Source organism: Acanthochromis polyacanthus, chromosome 2 (assembly GCF_021347895.1).
Source record: "Acanthochromis polyacanthus isolate Apoly-LR-REF ecotype Palm Island chromosome 2, KAUST_Apoly_ChrSc, whole genome shotgun sequence".
Lineage (NCBI taxonomy): Eukaryota > Metazoa > Chordata > Actinopteri > Pomacentridae > Acanthochromis > Acanthochromis polyacanthus.
In genome coordinates this window covers 19,252,884-19,271,943 of record NC_067114.1, presented here as the reverse complement: position 1 = coordinate 19,271,943, position 19,060 = coordinate 19,252,884, and the positions used below count along the sequence as shown (strand labels likewise).

The following is a 19,060-nucleotide window of genomic DNA, read 5'->3' as shown; positions in this document are numbered from 1 at the left end:
AGAGGAGTTACTGTTCCACCAAGACAACCGCACCTTAGGCAGACAAATATTTGCTCGAGTGGACATTTCGGCCACAGGCCTCGGGGGTTTATCTTTTGTATGTCTGAACCGGTTCCTCCAGACTATCGATCAGTTGGAGTCATTTACAAATTCCTGGCTTTTGTCTAAATAAAGTGGAATGAAGCTGAACAAGCACTAAAGATGGGCTGCGCCTACCCTACAATCAGTACAACACCCCTCTTTCAGGTGAAATATGTGTTCCTTAGTTATAATGAAAGCTGCCCGTTTTCATTTAACAAGATGGTAAAGGTTGTATTTTTCTTCCTTTCATTTCAAAGTTAATTTTTACAGTATTTCATAAACAACAAAAATACCAGCCCATTCTAGCACTATGAAAAAATACTCTAAATGTACTTTTTTTAAACAGAAAATACCAAGAAGCAGGGAGAGGACTATGAGACATGAAGCTCAGTGACTGACAGTGTTGGAATAAGGAGTCCATGTGAATGCGAGCAACATAATCTCCTCAGGAGCAGAGAGAAAAGGGCACATGGGGGGAACTGTGTTCTCAAAGCATATCTATATCAGAATGAAAACATTATGTCTTGAAATCTTAACCTCCAAATGCCAACAACTTCAGTATATGAATAGACTGAATCAACGTTACGTGACTTTCACTCTAAGTGCTTTTATTAAAGAAGTTGGGGGGACAAAAGGTTCAGAAAGAAGTCGTCTACTAACCTTGGAGTAAGGCCCTCAGAATGGCTACATCAATGTCCTGGTGTTCCTCAGAGCTGATGTGAAACACAGTGATCTGTTTTTCAAGAAACAAGATAGCTCTTATAATCAGGTTCCCACAGACATTATCCAGATGTTTGAAGTTCTTGTACTATGGCACCAACTTATACCTCTAACAGTGGAATCAACAGCTGTTGTCACTGAGAGCTGAACAGTAAATGATTCAGTAAACAGATTAGACCACAGCAATTTACAGTTATCTCTGTGGTAGTCGATAAATTGAAACTGTGAGGCACGGGGGAGAATAAAAAGAGCATGGAGAGAGAGATGTGAGACGTAAGCTTTAATTTGCATTGAAATTTGTGCTCCCAAGAATTACTCAATCTGAACAAACAAATAAGATAGAGCTAATTCAATAGAGTGATTAAATATCTTTATTGTTCACTGCCAATAAGGATCCATAAATGTACTAGCAAAACACGTAAAAACACTTCTTGTAACTGCACACACTGTCCAAGTCCAATTGTCACGTTTTGAGGTTTTCTTTAGTATTAAAGTATTCCAGTGATGGCCGTGTGGACACTCATGGGTACACTACAAATGTGAACTAATAGTTGTGTAATAGCAGCTTCAGCTCAGTTTTAAAGCTGCTAAGCCTACAGCTAAGCAACTGATTCCATGACAACATTATATTCTGTGTTTACGTCTCACAAAGCTCCCCTAGATGGCAGGGGTTCCAGTTTTGTAAGAGGGGGAGTCCAAAGTGTCAGATTTCAGATTCTCTATTTGAAAGCTTCACAATCTTCTCTCACTTCTCCTGGCAGTTATGGTTGTAATACGTTTTATCCGTTAGATAATTCTGCAATCTGATTTTTTTTTTTTAAATGATTCACTCACTGTTAAAGAAAGAAGAAAAAAGCAAAAGAACTTATAAAATTTGAAAGTGAAATGTGAATAAAGTTTACCAGTTCTTTGCTCTTCATGCACTCCATCAGAGTCTGAAAGAGATGGATGGCATCACTCTGGCTGAAGTTGAATGTTTTCTTGATGGTTGCAATGATGTCTGTCTCCACTCCATCAGGAAGACCACTGGAGAATAATTATAGCACAGCATGGTTACAGTCGCACTGTTCAAACATACACTGCTATAAAATACTTAATAGGTTTGACTCCATCACGTGTGCAGTATAAGGTGTTCAGCAACACACTGACCTCCCACACAATTACTCTAATGTTCATTTGGGCGTCGAATCATTGCAAATCTAAATGTTCTGACCTCAGTTTGGTACACTCTGACGTGTGTCAGCTTTGATAAAACAATGCCGATACTTTTTTCTGTAACAGAAGCAACAGATCAAATTAAAAAAATCATTTATCTTGATGTGATTTTACTTCACTACTCCACATTTCAGGACTTCTGTGATCTCTACTAAACACTGTGGCGATGTGCTATTGTCAAAGTTAAATTCCGGAGCACTACAACTTTCCTATTGAAGACTACAATGGGATGGCTACACGAAGTAAGATTACTGATACAGCAAAGTTCCTCCATGATAAACCCACTCTCATTTTTATGAGAAGTAAATCATATTGGAGGCTAAGGTTGCACAGTTATCCCTTTAAAATACCTGGTTATCTTTGCATGATCAAGTCCAGATATGCAGTAGAAAATGTTCTAAACACTCACCTTTCTGGATTTACGAAAAATCGCATCACGCCTCATAGAGGTTTCTGCGGGTTTTACTGGTCAGACAACCTTTTCCCCTACTGCTGAGTCACTGTTTCACAAATAAAGTTGAATTTTTCTGAACCTTAATCCTACGTTAAACCCACAGTTCTGATATGTGCATGTTCCCAGTGACTGGCTGCTCCAAATACACACCAAGTTTTGTGAACATGCTCACAGCTGGATAGGAAAATTTGATTTAACACAATGAGTGGAGCTCATTTTCACCATTCATTTGGCCAGGATTAGTTTGACACAATTCTGTACAGCAACTAATGAACAGGTTCCTCTTAAATAGAAAAAGCACATAAGAGAGGCTCAGGATTTAAATTTAGTCACTATTTGTAAATTAGATCATAGTCCAAAATGATGGCTAAAGTGGTATGGACACATTTAGATTCATGTGCAATTATCAAAAGCATTCTGCAGCAGTTTGTGAAATTTAACCGATCAGATCAATTCAAGCTGAACTCTGTCTCAAATTCAGCTATTTTCAATTCCTCTAAAACAGACTGGGCTGTAATGGGGGTATCTGAAATCCTATAACAACAGAAATACAGCCATGGCCATAAGTTTGGACACAAGTGCCATGACGCTTGTGAATCTTAGAAAATACCACAAAATTGTCACTTACCAGTCATAGCCATCAACCAAAATGAAATACAGATATTTCCAGTGCATAAATTTGATGTTTGACAGCAAATATTGACATTGGAATATTAACTGCAAATTGTTGCACAAATTTTGTCATTGACTGACGAAAGTTTTTCATATACTATTTGCTGTCAAACATCAAATTTATGCACTGGAAATATCTGTATTTCATTTTGGTTGATGGCTATGACTGGTATTTATATTGTAAGTGACAATTTTGTGGTATTTTCTAAGATTCACAAGCGTCATGGTACTTGTGTCCAAACTTATGGCCATGGCTGTAGATGAGAGCCACCAACAATCAGCCATCAAAGGATTTGAAGAGAAAAAAGTACAGACAAATCTCTGTAACGGTTTAGTAAATCATTCATCACATACAGACTCATACTGCCATTTTTTCATACATCTTCTTGCTTTGACAACTATTTTAAACCACACATCTAAATATTTCATAAAACACTTGTTACATCTTTGAAATTCCTCCTGCTTATTCGTTACTATTAATATCCACTCATTCCCTGCTGTGCTATCACCTATTATTTATTCAGGGATTTTACTCAGTTAATCAGGACAAAAAAAGTAATTTGAAAGATTTAGCCCTTCAAGGCCAAACCTTTCTTTTTCTTTCATCCTACCCTCCCTCCTCGGTCTGCTTGTGGACGTAGGCCAGTATGTCAGCAGCACGGCCAGTCCCCTCACACACCACCACTGGGACAGGGGGGCTCTCCTGGAGGTACTCCAGCACAGTCAGGATTACATTGGGACCCCCCTCAAAGATCAGGGCCACAACAGGAACACCCTGACCAATTCCTACAAGAAAACAGACATCAGGTTTAAATTTACTTTTATCTTACAAATTTCCCATGATCTACAATCTCATTTAAGTAAAACCGTTCCACCCAAGCAACAGTTTGTGAGAGGTTGAAATAATTCCCAACTTACTGTTATCATCCCCGTAGCAAGGCAAACTGCCACGAGAATGAAGGGCATGTCCCAGTATACATACAGACACATTGTATAAAAACATAAATATGACCTGACAAATTATGGAATAAATAATCATATACATTATCTGTGTAAACTACATGGATGAATTTGAAATTTGTGACCAAGAAATTTAAGTTTCTGTTTCTGATTGATAGCAGTGTGGTCCCCATCAGTGATCTAGATGCATATAAAAACAAGACACAGAAATAAACACATTTGGTCTGTGTAGCGTAACAAAGCTGCATATGCTATGATTGCTAGCTAAGCATAGTGTCATGAGCTCATAGTCAGCCTTAAATTGGCATGACATTGCTAACAGCAGCAGCTAACATTAGCTGGCAAATTTAGAATACTATCAATTAGTGCTGAATGTAAAGATTTTCTCCTGGATTTTAAACGTTTTCTCAAACTGTAATTAATGATTTAGATGGCTTTGATGGATGAAGCCTCCCAAACATCAAATGCTGACAAAGGAATATTCCTCAAGACACAAAATCAACTTTAAAAGACACGTGGAAAGAAGCTGGCTCATGTATTTTTCATTTTTATGGATTACAGTCATTTTCATGGGTCAATGTGCTATTGTGCCATGGATGAGATGAGTGGATCTGTAAGAGGCACCTTGATGCTTTAGTCATCTGAGACACTAAAAGCACAGCGTCACTGCAATGGAATCTGTTCTGTTGCCCGTTTTCTTACGTGCATGTATTCTTTGGAGGTTGATGTGCTTCTCGAGGTCACGCCGCAGTTTGACCTCAGCGCCGTACTTGCCCACTGTCCCATCATCCACCAGGAGGAAATGAGAATGCAGATTGTTGAGAACGTTGAGTTTGCTCAGAGGATTCAGCAGCGTCTGATATGGAGCTATAATCTGAAGAAACAGGGAAGGAAACATAAAATGGAGGGAGAAAGAACAGATATTAGGAGGCTTGCAATGCATTAATATTCAGATGAGTCACAATTAGATTATAAGTGATGTATCTTACATCTCTGCCAATGAGATCGTTCCTGTTTTCAATGACTCCCCAGGGTGCAATCCCAATAGTGCAGATTTTCTTTGATGATCTCGAACAGTGTTCTTTGAGAGCATCACCGACATGCTTTGCCACACCTTTGGGAAAGATGCATTAAACAAATTGAACTTTCATTAGTTGTTGAACAGGTCTTTATGCTAATAAACATTGACTATACCTCACTAAAAATTCGGACAGGCAATTATATAATAAAACTGATCCCTTAAAATAAATATTTTACTCTATATCAACTCAAAGTGCCCTGCAGAATGAGCTGTTGATACCTTGAACCAGGCTTGTGAAAAGAAAAGACCAAAACACCGGGGGGTTTATGACCAAATTGCCACCAATGGGGCAAGTCCACAACAAGTGCATTAGTCCCAGAGTTGTTTGTGAACCACAGTCCTCAGCTAATGGACCTCATGGATTCATCAGTAATTTGTGAGCCAGGAGACCAGCCAAACTGGCCAGGGTGCCAGAGAGGCATTAAAAGTAATCACTGGTCTGGGTAATTGACCCTGTGAGTAATGATTTAAACACTATGATCAGACCACACCATCTTAACGCCGCTCTGTGGCTGCAGACACACCTCAGTCACGACTCACAGCCAAATGACATGCTTAGAGGCCGGTATTAGAACTTCTGCAGCATCAGCGGGTCACCCTCATGGTGGCTGTGTGTTTTGGTACGTTTGCATATAATGCAGTTGTGAGTGTTCTTTTAGAGGATTTTAATTAGTATTTGTAAAGGGTCAGATATTAGGAGCTATCTAGCTGCACCTTCATTCAATAATGTAAAAGCCATAAAATGTAGGTTCCCACAGATCCTAATGTCAAGGACATTTTACATTCAGTTAGCTGTAAAATTTAATTTCATTCCAAACATCAAAACCTTGAATGACATTTGCTCTTAAAGATGCCAAATGTCGCGCATGCAAAGCACTAAAACCAGTTAGAGCGTTAAACCAAGCTCTGCCACCTACAGGTCAGGAAAACAATAGCAACACCAGCCATGTCGATGCGTTTCACCCACAGGCAAACAAAGAACCATAAAAGAAACATATGTTTTTTTTTTTGTGCAAAAAGTACATCTGAAAAAGCAAACAACCCATGCATGACCCACAGAGCGTGACAGTTGACACTGACATGACTACTTTTCACTTTCTTTCCTGTAGGCACGCTTTGACATGCATAGAACGGGTTTTTCACAACGGCTGAACAGTTCAATAACTAATCCTGCAGCATTTTAAATGTGAATCTGTAAGCTTTGCAAGAGAACTACAAGCAACACCATGCAGAGTTTGACAATTAACAGTCTAGTTTAAATTAATGTTCGGCTTGCGGTGGACAAATGGTTAAGAACATTTTAATTCCATGCATTTAAAAGTTGGTAAATAATACATTATGGTTAAATGCCCACATTTTCCCTGACCTGTAAAAACCTGACTTTCCCTGTCTGGAATTCAATTAAATCTAACCTTAATAGTGTTCTAGAAACTAGACAGTCAGTAGAGGAATTCTGGTCTTTCCACAGGAAGCTGAAAATCAAATAATCTTTCTCTGACTACATGCCTGTGTTGACCCCTCCAGTGAGAATCCAGGCCCCGGTGGTGACTGCAGCTTTGATGAGGCCTTTGCCCACCACCTGCTTGATGCGAGGGTGCAGCTCAAAGTTCTGAACTCCTCCATGGACAGAGATGAGAATCTTGGGAAGCTCCATATGCCACTCCTTCAGCATCAGCCGCAGGATGCTCTCCGGTCGCGAGTCGTGGGACAAACGTGCATACTGTCCACATTTACAGAAGAAAATGGATGTTGAGAAGAGTACATTTAGATAGAGAAAGCAGTGGAAGTTACCATTATTGATGCTGATACCAGCAAATGTTCTTGCTTGAAAAATGATCAATTCAATATCTATCAATCAACAGATTTTGCATAAAAAAAGCAACCTTTACATAAAGATCATGACTGACAAACAGCAGGGATAAAATAAATTTCCTTTTTTTTAATTTATCAACACAAACTTGATGTGATTGGTGATTTATGACATACTAAGCTTATCCAAGCAAATTTAGATTAAGTGAAACGCCTTAAAATACTATGTTTGACCATTTTTTCTATTATCTTCATTTCACAAAAAACATGCCCTCCAGCAGGGAAAAATTTGCCCTCCTACCTTGGCTCTGTATGAGTGAGACCCTCCCTGGAAGTTGACGACACCATAGGCGTCAGTGGGGCTCGCCTCTGTGTGTTTTTCCACTGACCACTCCTCCAGCTCGGGCATGGGCAGGTTGGGATTTTCACCCAACTTCACATCCGAGTACTTCGTGGCCAAGCTGGCTGTGAAGCCAACATGCTGCCGCACCAGCCGCCCACAGCAGCACCTTGAGGATGAACAGAATCATATAAAATGGGCAATACAATAACACACTTGCTATATTCTATCTTACTGAGCAGTAACGGCGCAAAGTTGCAGAACAAAGAAAATCTTATGTGATGGTAATAATAACAAAAATCTATTCAAATAGAACAAAAGTTTTTAAAAGCAGAACAGTTGTAACCTTCAGGAAACTCATAAAAATTGTGCAATACTGAAGAAAAAAATTAACATTAGTGACGTTTAGTTGCTTCAGGTTTTAGCTACAACACCAACAACGCTTATTTGGTGGAAACTACTTAACATTTGTCCAGAACACGCAGCTTTAGCCTCAGTCTTTAGGAAAATATCATTCTAACAACCATCCCTTGCATCTTTAAGATCATTTTGCATGAACATCATAAAGTCAATGGAAGCCTACGGAATGGAGCCAACGTTGGATATATTAGCTTACCAACTACATTTGTTACAATATTTTCACAACGGTTGTTGTTTCTGCTGACAAGATCAATACACAACAGCTGGAAGAGACAAATCTACATTGTTTCAAAAATGACAAAATTGAGAAAAATACAGTATTTGAATGTCAGAAACATCCAAAGCATGAGTTTGATCACTAAATAAACCTCAGAAACATAAAAATTTCATCCTCATGTCCATTATGACAGCAGACTCAGTGTGCCTCATGAATATATTTTTATGATTGTTATTACTATAAGTAATGACCAACCAAAGTATTTCTGTTTTCTTAACTCCATTATTTGCCTTAGGAGAGAATGTGTATCCTGACACACAAGACCTGAAATTTAATTGTTTCCTGACAAGGGTTGTTGTGCAGTGGAATCACACTTAAAAAGAATTTGCCCATTGGTATTTTCTGGTGTAAAGTACCCAAGTTAGCCGCCTAATTCTGTCAGATAAGAGAGAATGACCAAACAAACACTTACCGGACTAGCTGCTGGCAAACCTGGCATCCTGGAAGGCATCTGGAAGGAATTTCACACCAACATGATCAATCAATAGCTTGAATATAAATAAATCTAGACCACATAAACATAAGGGAATTTGCAACGCTAAAAATGTACTTCTAGTACTGAGCTAAAGGGCTGATCTCTCTTGGTGAGAAGGGGGTTCTCTGGAAACAAAGTTGTGTGAGGACATTAAGGAAGGTTATCTGACAGCCGGGCATGGAGCCCGGCTAGATTGGCCTTTAACCAAGAGAGAGTTATGAAACCTGCCAAAGGAACTCTCACATTGATCACAGTCACAAGCAGGCCTTTGACCGAATGTTAAAAGAGCTTATGTTCAGTAACACCTCTGAACCATCATCTCAGAGCAACAACAGTTAACGGAGAAAAGCCAGTGGCAAATAATTGATGTAAAAGTAAACACAGGAAAAAGAGTCACCCAGTTTTATTGTGAGTTTATGAGAAGAAAGGAGGGCATCCAACCTCCTGAAAATGTACCAAAACAATAATGGTTTACCTGCAGTGGGGACGGTTAAACAGTAAATACTTGTAGCTGAACTGTCGCTTAATATTAAATTACCAAGAATTTCTCAGACAAAATGTTGCCTCTTCTTTGTCTATTCCTCTGTAGTGAATGTTCACATCCGCTACTGTACCTTTAACTGAGCTATTTTGTAAGTGCTTCTCACGCACACAGTGTACATTGTGGATGAGTGGTCTTCATGACAAGCCAAGAAGAAGCCTACACACAATTTTAACACTGCTTTGTAAGATTCCAGCAAGTCTGCAGAAAAATCCTGATACATTTCACAAAAGAACAACAACATCAGAGCTTTACGTGCAAACGCAGAAAACACCTTTCTTTTTTTAAAACTTTTAAATATCACTAGGCAAGAAAATAAATGACATAAATCCTATTTTTGAGACTGGGAGAAGATATGACACAGGTTCATCTCTGGCCTTCCCTCTAACTTAAATGTGTAATTATAGTGACAGACATAAACATTAAAACAGACTCATTTACCCTTTGGAGAGTAGTGGTTAGGGTTTGGACCTGCTTTAACACACACCATGCAATTACACCGTTTCCATGGCTATCACCAGAAGACGCACTGCAGGACATCGAAGCACATACCTGTGGGGGTCCTTTGACACTGGAAGTATGTACACACATTCCCTCTTGGTGAAAGTGCTTTCTATCCAGGGTTTCTGGGACTGTGAACAAAGAGAAACAGGTGTGATCAGTGGACAGCAGCTGATGCTTCTAATGTTTGTGTTTCATTATGTTTGTGTTTAATGAATTCGAGAAAATTGTCCCCTAAGGATGTAAAAACAATGCTCCTCTGTAGAGTGTTTGTACACATATTTAGCCATTCTTGCTTCAAAAACACAAATAAGTAAACACAGAAGTGCATTTTTTTTACTTTAGTTAAACGATATTCTTTGTAAATAACAAACTCATAACATACCACAAGGACAAAAGGGATCCTGTCCCCCTTACTTCTGGTTTTAGTATATGAAAATCAAAAAGGACTCGAAAGCATACTACAGAAAATCCCAAAACCTGTAAAATCATGATTACTAGAGGTCAGGTGGACATCAGCTACAGGTATCTACCTGTACTGTGAACTGCAATAAATCAAACTCAATCTGCCAGACTGATTTTTCATAACAAGGCTTTATGTTACAGGAATTCTCAAGCAATGCCTTATTGTTCCTCCAGTAAAGCTCAGAGGAACCCGGAGGCGATTAGCACCATTAATCCTTCCCAGCACAAAGAGGGAACCCTGCAAACACCATCACCTGCTTTACACCAAAGCATTTCAGCAATTCCTGAAACCCTAACAACAGCATTACAGCAGCACGTTATGCTGGAGCTACCTGCACATGACCATCAGTGTCAGCAGGATATAAACAACATGGAAACTAGGTGATTTAGCATAGCGGAATAAAGAAAGAAAGTTTCACATCGTCGTTAACATGGTTCAGCTCTTTCTACAACAAACAGCACTTTCACTGCAACATCTCAATAAACAGGTCGTCCCACCGCTTGACCAATGACACTGAGCCGCTGAGTGTGTACCTGGATGTCTTCCTCTTCATCTCTGTGTTTAAGGGCTTTGTACAGGAACATACCAAGACTCCTTCATGCATCTCCTGGACAAACCACAGTCACCACAGTCTCCCCCGAGCACTGGTTCATAAGCAACAATTCTCTGTACTCTCGGTCTCTGAAGATCTGCACGCAACTTCCATGTAGGTCTCAAAGTCTACAGCGATACGGTTACCACACAGATCCGGCCCGAGTTAAAAGCTGAGTGATCAGTGAGAGGTTGCAGCCTCCAAACTCCATCTACTGTTAATCTGTAAGAAGCCACTCAGGAGGCAGATGAATGTGTCTGAGACAAACTAGATATTATACTTAGGCTGAGGAGAAAGAGGTGAGGGAGGCGGGGGGTGTGGGGAGAGGATTAGTGGATGGGCAGAGGCCTCAATGATATACACCTAGTTGTCTGCTGACGACATACCACCAGCTGTGATCTATGCAGCGAATACAGACAAAAACTCTTGAAAGGACTCAAGACGCCTCCTTTATTTCAAAATGTATTTTAGATCACAATAATAATAAAAAAATACAAACATCAAGACAAACACAACAAACTAATGTTTAAATGAAATGGCCACAGTGAGCACGTTCGATACAGATCCCCAAACACAGGTTAACATACAGGTTTGATTTTTTTTGTTGTTGGCATTTTTTCCTTTGTTAGGCAGTCAAAAGTGGGGAGGCAGACAGGAAACTAGGGCAGCTACAGAGATGTATTTACACACACGGAAGGTCTCCCACATGGAAAAACTCGATAGTCGGTGTATCCACACATGTAATATTTTTTTAACTATTCACACACTGTTGGCAAACATTGGTGAGGTAAGAAAATACCACATCTCATAGAAAGGTCCTAAGTCTCACAAAAGTTGACTTAATAGCGTAATTTTAAACCTCATTTAAGGTTTAATGCTTTTCAGACTGAAAGTGACAATCTCCACCACTGACAATTTACTGTGTTCTAGCAGATAATCAAATGAGTATGATGGTTTTAGTAGGTGTCAATTATTATCTCAGCGGTGGGAATTACTGCCCCTTTATATATGGATGTATGTTTTGGATGAACCTTGCCCTGAACCCTGAGTTAACCACAGAGTACAGACCAGCCCTTAATTATCAAACCACTTATTAAGGAGTGAAATACAAGAGTGGGTGCAGCTGAATGGTTGACATTGTTCCCCAAATCCACATGTACAGCTCTGAAAGCATGAACCAAACAGTTCTACATTCTAGAAAATATGCCTATAAAAGAATATGCAAAGCCTTAAAAATAACTTTACAGAGCTAAACCAGCTGTTTTCCCCAGCTTCCAGCCATTTTGCTAAGCTAGGCTGGCTGTATCTGTGTATCACATGCACACATGCCCACAAGAGTGCCATTAATCACATCAAGTATCTGCAAGAAACTGAATAACAGCACTTCTGAAAGGGCTGAACTATTCCTTAACATCTCTGTATGAGATTTCATGTCTCAATAATATTTGACAACTCTCATCTTGTACATGACGTCAGCATTTCCTGTTACAATGAGATACATTAACGTCTTTTAGTGGACACATGAACACATTTAACAATAAAATATGATGATCTGTATATAGCGTATATTTTATAGCAGTGGTATAAATAATATATGACACAGCTAATCATAGGTTTGTATCAGTGAGCTAATTAGAGAATGATTATAGATACACTATTGTCAAGGCTCGCCCTCGAAATTGTCCCTTTAGAAACAGGAGATAACAACTACTGCTACAGTTGTGTTAAAATACAACTGCAGTCTCCAGGTCGACTAGTCAGTTGATTAGCTCTCATCCGAACAAATTCTCATTGGCTAAACCATAACCAGGAGAATTTTAATGAGAAGAAAAGCTTTACATCAGTAGAATTCCAGGATTAATCCATTGTTTTTTGCCAAACAGATGATCTGTGAACACCCCTGCATTTTCACAACTTTGAACTACTCAACTTAATGGAGACTTGTAGGTCTGACTAACTTAAAGTTTAAGTTTATGTGGAGATAACCTACCACAACCTACATGGCAAACCATATAAAAATGGAAGGATAACTTTTCTGGATTATACTTTCCTCAGTGGTTCTTGTGCCAAGATTGTGACTATATTCGTTACAGGAAACTTTCAGTGTAAAATAACTGAGTTAAAATGTTTAATATGTTGTAATTGCTATTTTCTACAATAACGTCTAATTCATTTAGGTTAATAACGATAGCAAGCACAGAGCACTCAGTGTGTTGTAGCTAATTTAGTTTATCTAAAGATAACGGGTGGACTTTTTTCCAATACCATTGCCAATTGTTTGGTTTAAAGATGGGTACAATTTTAGTCGACCAAGTCTATCTTTGGACGATACGGTCTTATTTAAAAAGGTTACTTTTTTTCCATTCATTTTAGTCTCTAGTCAACCTCATGTTGTTATCACTGCCTGTTATCTGTACAGTAAGTCATCCACTCTTCACTGCCCCCATGGTGATTGAATTGGTGATTGAATTAGTGACCTAATCAGTGTCAGTGATCTAATTCAGTGTGTAGAGTTTCACCTTCTGAACTAGTGACTGAAGTGAGACACACCCGGTGACTTCTGCGAGATCTCTATGCGGTGCTGTGGAAGAATGCTTTCAACTGAAGGCCTCTGTCTTTTTGATGCAGCACAACCTAACAAAGTGTTAATGAGGCAGATAGAGCAGGACTGTGCTCTGCTAACCTGTAACCATGGTACCTGAGAATGTCAGGCAACAAAAGACTTGAGCTTTAGAGCCACTGCCAAAAAACGCACACACTCTCACTCTGCACTTCCCTGCTCCCTTCCTCTTCCTCTCTGGCTTCTTTCTCTGAGCTAAAGGTTTTATGATTACTTTGTTCCTGTAGGAAATATAACCCAGCACCTTTCTGTCCCTCTCCGTGTAAGATGGTGAGAGTTTTGATAATGGGGAATCGTGTACCTCTGTGGAAATGAATGTGAATGTATGGAGAGGCACAAATTCGATGACACGTACTGTCGCTTTACCTTCTGATTGTCATCCCCCAACAACTCAGAAGAACTCCTAAGTCAGAAACCTTGCCAGCTGAGCTCTTCTCTCCCTCCTCCTCTTTGTCTTTTTTTCCCCCCAACAGTGCAACAAGGCTGGCTGGTCGTGGTCAACCCATCATTCCTCTGGCTCTGCCTGACGTAACACGGGGTGAGATAACATCTGGCCTGGCAATTCAATTACCCATTAGAAAGAGTGGAAGGAATGGGGTCAGCACTTTAGGAGATGCAGTAGCCAAACAGAAGAGCGGTTCTCAGTGAACCGACAGAAGCACCAACATTAATTTCCGTTTTATTTTTGTCTCCATTTACTTTGAGAAACTGTTATGAAAGAGTACCAACTGTGATATGGCTCTTAGCACTTTCCCACTCCTTGTCACAGAAGACAGAAATAAGGTTTGGGTAGAAAGGCAAAGAAACAGAAAAATACATATTTATAGTCAGAAACTGTTTTTAAACTTAAATCATGAATACAATATATCCTACACCAAGAAGTGCAACTGCACCAGTGGTGTACAGCCGCAAGCATGGACTCAGAACTGGGGCATTCTCCACGGTACAGTGAGCTAAGGCTCCTGTCATGAGTGTTTCCATGCCATAACGTTGAATCCTTAACACCGTTCTCTCTGAACTGAGACCCATCACAGGAAAAAAAGTTGATGAATAATTTAATATTACTAATTCTTTTTAGCAATAATACTATAATATTATAATAACAACAACAATATATTTTTTCAGAGTAAATTAAATATCTTTAGCTTGGCTGGACTAAACAAGACATTTCAAAATGACATTTTGGGTTTTAGGAAAATGTGATGAAAAGGTTTCATTATTTTCTCATATTGTGACCAAACAAAGACTCAAAGTAATTTCTAGTCAGTTGTAGCCCTCCAGGAAACAACAACAGAGGGCAACAAAAAAAATGTGCTTGGAGCTGTTTTCAAGTCTTTTGCGAGGGGACCAAGTCAAACCTCAAGTCATTTGAGACCTTTTCGACAGAGCAGGTCTCATGTTTTCCTAAACATATCTCAAGTCTAGCATGGCCCTGAACAATAACACATTAATAACAAGGGAGCAGCTCTGGCAGTGTTTTAACATTTTAAATCTGTTGGCTGAGAACATGCCCCTTCAAGTTATTTTAATGGTCAGTGTACAAAAAAAAAGGCTGAGCTGCAAATTTCTTGTACGAAACAACTAAGTTATTGTAATCTTGAACCCTTCACAATGATACTGGAAAATTTTGAAAATGGTGGACACAGGTACCACCTTTGACAGTAATTTACCAGTGCATATTGTCAAATTTAACCCTCAGACGACAAAGCTGCAGGATTTGGAGTCTAGCGGACCCTTGCATACTTGCAGATACTGAAACCATGAGGTCAATGCTCATACTTTGTGTCAGAAAGTGCGTGAGGGTCTGAATGACATATTTTGTGTCTACAAAGTCTGAGATTTCACATGGGCACCATCAACATTCCCTTGAAGCCCAAAATTTGCAACAAAGGTATGCACTGGTGTGATACACAGAAGGTCACGATGCCCTTCACATTGAACAACACAAGGCTCATATTGATGCTTCTGAAAGACTTTGAACTAGTTTAATTCCTTTTAGAGGATATGTCAGCTAGTCAAATATTCATCTGTAGCACTGTGTCAGTGACATTACTACCGTGTGTCAAATAACGTGTACAGAGCACAGGATTTTTTGAGAATATAAAACTTTATGTGGTTTTTAGGTACCATCAATATGTAATTACTAATCAAAACACTTCCTAAGTCAGACAGCAACTATTATAATCACCGCTATGTTTATGATTACAAAGCTGCAGAAAAAAATCCTTGCAGTCTCCTCAAAACAAGGTTTAAAATACATGTACAGTTGGTACGCTTGAAGTGCGTACAATCCAGGTAGTTGTAAATTTTGGCTACATGTGGACACATATGGAAAGGCGTCCACAATGACCTTTGTAGACTTGGTGAAATTATGAAATTTATGTCAGGGGAAAAAATGCATGGATTGTCCTTAAAATTAGCCTAGGTTAGAACTCGTGACCCCATTATAAAAGAAGTGTGGCACACATCTAAGTTTTAAGCTAACAGCACTGGAGAGAAAACCTAGTAAACTTCAATAAAAGAGAATATATTACAAACTTTGAGACATTTTAGGTAAGCCAGACCTAATGAATTTGCATTCTTGCCACATCTTAGCTGTTCTGACATCTAGATCTATAAAAGAATGTTAAATGCAGGGAGTAAGTTCACCATAGGCTTCTGATAAGATTCCTGGAAGGCTTCATGCTGTAGGTCATACAGTCATGAGACCAAAGTGTGATGGCTCTTCAGCTCTCACACTCATGCCTCCTGGGCAAAGCTCTAAAAGTCTACACAGCATGAGCTGATACTATGCTAGCATGTCACCCTGAGTCCTAGCTCCAAGCGGCTGTATGATCAAGTGCTGTACAGCATGTGAAGACTTTTCTTCTCAACATCTGCTGTTCATGGTTACACGACCCTATGAAATCTAGGATCAACCAGTCTAAAGAGATGGCAGCAAGGGCAGTGCCAAGTTATTGCTTCTTTACCTCTGTTACTAAATACAATAAAGAACTGCTATGAGGGTAGAAACATGCTTATCTCTATTTGCCCATTTTACATCAACTAATAACAGCAATATGAGGCAGACAAGACACTGCAAGTTAAATCCAATGCAGTTCCTTTTGAGCAGGTCAGAAAACATGCAAGTCAGCTATGTGCCTGACCAGGACCTACGCACTGCAGACTGAAGGGAAGCCCTAAGCTGGATAACACAGAGATGGTACATTCATTAAAATATACTGACTGTGACCAATTTTTGGAAAACTAAGTCCAGCGCCACTGAAAAAACTTTATCAGTCATCTTTAAAGGGCTTGTGTGTGTGTGTGGTGCAAGTGGACTGGAACATGAGATACCAAGCTTAGGGACACATCCACAGTCAGTGCAGTTACACACAGGCGTGTGTGTGTGTGTGTGTGTGTGTGTGTGTGTGTGTGTGTGTTGTGCTACACTCTATTCTGGAGCACAAAATGATGCAAGACCATTTTCTACCAAAGGGAACTAAAGCCCAAGCTGATGACCAGTTAAACCACCCACTATTACGTAAGAGACTGTGACTTGCAATAACAAAACTCTACCTATGTTATTGGTGATACAGATCAAATCATGCTGACTATTCTGATGAATTTGTTCAAATCATGCAGTTACTGCCAGACTGCCTAGGAGTGTCCCTCATCCAGACGTAAGCTGGGGCATGTGACCAGCTCAGGCCAGCACTGAGGGAAATGAAAGACAAAAACAGGCTCCAGCTGCTCTGGAGCCTCAATGAATAAACGTAGACATCTTGAAGAAAAAGGATAATATCAAGATATCAGCACGTTAAGGGAAGGCAGATTAGACGTCATGCAAGACGTTTTCTCATCTTCCAAATCACAGAACAGTTCAATAAAACCATCTGCTAAAAAATATGATCTGACTTGAATGACTAATTCTGTAGCTGTCACTTTCACTATAACTAGTGTAAATTAATATTGCTTGTTTTTCTTTTAAACATTTCATGGCTGCCTTTTAATGGCAGGAAAAAAGCCAGTTAAAGAGCCAATAAAATCTAAAAAAAAAAAAAAAAAGCTGTGGGATATGACAATGGAAAGAGTTTGCCATACCATTTATACGAATGTAGCTCTCCCTTTCACTGATCTATGATAATAGCATGCAGACATGCATCAACATAATGTAGAAAAAGCAGAAAATCCACTATATCACAAGGTATCGTTTTGTCATGATATAAACGCATGTATAGCACAATACAAATTTCAAGACAACCTTCAGTCTAAACTACCGTCGAGGTTGATATCAAAGCACAGACAGTATTCTCAGTGTCGATACGGTCACTTTTAGCCAGCTGTGTACAACAACAGTGTGGTCAGATGTGAGTCACAGCTGTGGTTATAAGGCTTCTTCTCTGTCTGCTCTCCCTGAGCTGCTCAATGTACGGGAATAGAAAAACGAGACAGGAAATTCTTGGGAAAAGAGGAGGCAGCGCTTGTCACGAAGAGGAAAAATTACAACTTACAAACACAGATATTGGGACAACAACGTCTGCAGCAGGCCTGAAACATTCACCTCTCACAAATAGCACACAGGCAGCGGTTTAACTCGAGTCTGAGCTAATAAACGCAGCATTTGAACACCACTTAACTTATCCCGAATAAAAAGCATTCAGTCTGAACAGACTTGGCAGCCTCTCAAGGTGGCATTGACTTGTTACTGGCAATGACAGCGTCTCTTGTCCGACACATGAGACAGCTGGATAAATTGTGTCTCAATCAAATGCCAGCTCCTCTGGACAGCACTATATTATCGGATCCGTGTCTGGCTGAATATTTGCTGAACAAAAGCTCCGACTCCGTTATCTTGTGGCACAGAAAGCGCCGCTAACAGCAGCCAGCTACCGCAGCTGCTCTAGCTAGTTAGCTTAGATTAAGTACCTAGCATTTAGCGCTAGCGAGCTAGCTATTTAGCCTGCTAACGTTACGCCCGTGTGTGATTTTGGGGTTTTGTTACGAGACAGCGTGTCACCGTTTACACTGAACTCGCTACGTTCGTGCTACTGTGTTTTAGCTGAACACCCAGACAGTAGGCAAACACATCAAATAACAGCGGGACACCGGCTGGGTGCCTGACAGGCAGGAGGCAGCATGCACGGGGGGACCTGCCACTCAAAGCCCCCGATCAGTCACGACGATCCTCCGCGCCAATTTAACAAGACTTTAAAACCCCGAGGACACAGGCGGCCACCCAGAGAGGACCACTTACCATTCTCTTCACCGTTGAGACGCAGGAAGAGCTCTGTCGTGGCTTTTATCCATCTATCGGCGGTGTTCTCGGTTAGCCTTGGAAGGAAAGCCCGGTGGACGTTGGAGAGATCCGCTTCGGCTGCAGCTCCAACGGAAGGTTGCTTTTTCATAATTGTGCGACTCCAGACTGACGCTGCATGACGAGCCGGCTGACTCAGCCCATACCCAGCTCACGGTCACATGGCCGAGGCGGAGCCAGCGGCCACATGTGCGCTTTGTTTTACTCCCTAATAAATACAAACAACCAGCAAAAAGATACACGGATTGTATCTGTGCTTGTCCCGTCTCACGTATATAGCCTGGTTGACTGTTAACCTGCTGACTGAACCGCTGAGAGATGACCAGCTGCTCTAAAATAACAACCGCAAATCGTTAGAGGATATTCTATAGCTACCGATTTAGTACTTTTTGTATATAACTGTTTTTAAAAAAATTTTTAAAAAAAAAACTACATTTCAGAGTACCAGAGTGATATAAAATGGGACTTAAATGGTAGTAAACGATTTTAAAATAAAAATCGAAGTATGTTCAGGAAGCATTTAACTTACAAACTCTGAAG

The 19,060-nt window shown here is 40.0% G+C and overlaps 1 protein-coding gene across 3 annotated transcripts in view; it reads right to left on the bottom strand.

Annotated features, from left to right (window-relative positions):
• Positions 1-18,660, bottom strand: part of trpm7 (transient receptor potential cation channel, subfamily M, member 7) — a 41,652-nt gene extending 22,992 nt beyond the window's left edge. For 2 of the 3 annotated variants that reach the window (XM_022199547.2, XM_022199548.2), the window contains exons 1-10: positions 18,461-18,652; positions 9,598-9,677; positions 8,442-8,480; positions 7,294-7,501; positions 6,690-6,903; positions 5,092-5,216; positions 4,805-4,976; positions 3,754-3,928; positions 1,704-1,827; positions 742-814 (exon numbers count right to left, since the gene is read on the bottom strand). In XM_022199547.2, coding sequence (XP_022055239.1) covers positions 742-814; positions 1,704-1,827; positions 3,754-3,928; positions 4,805-4,976; positions 5,092-5,216; positions 6,690-6,903; positions 7,294-7,501; positions 8,442-8,480; positions 9,598-9,677; positions 18,461-18,463 — 1,213 coding nt within the window. In that variant the 5' untranslated portion in view covers positions 18,464-18,652. Of the gene's footprint in view, positions 1-741; positions 815-1,703; positions 1,828-3,753; positions 3,929-4,804; positions 4,977-5,091; positions 5,217-6,689; positions 6,904-7,293; positions 7,502-8,441; positions 8,481-9,597; positions 9,678-18,460 lie in introns of all 3 variants that reach the window. The other variant, XM_051938029.1, reaches the window with a different exon arrangement.
• Between the last annotated feature and the right edge of the window lie 400 nt (positions 18,661-19,060).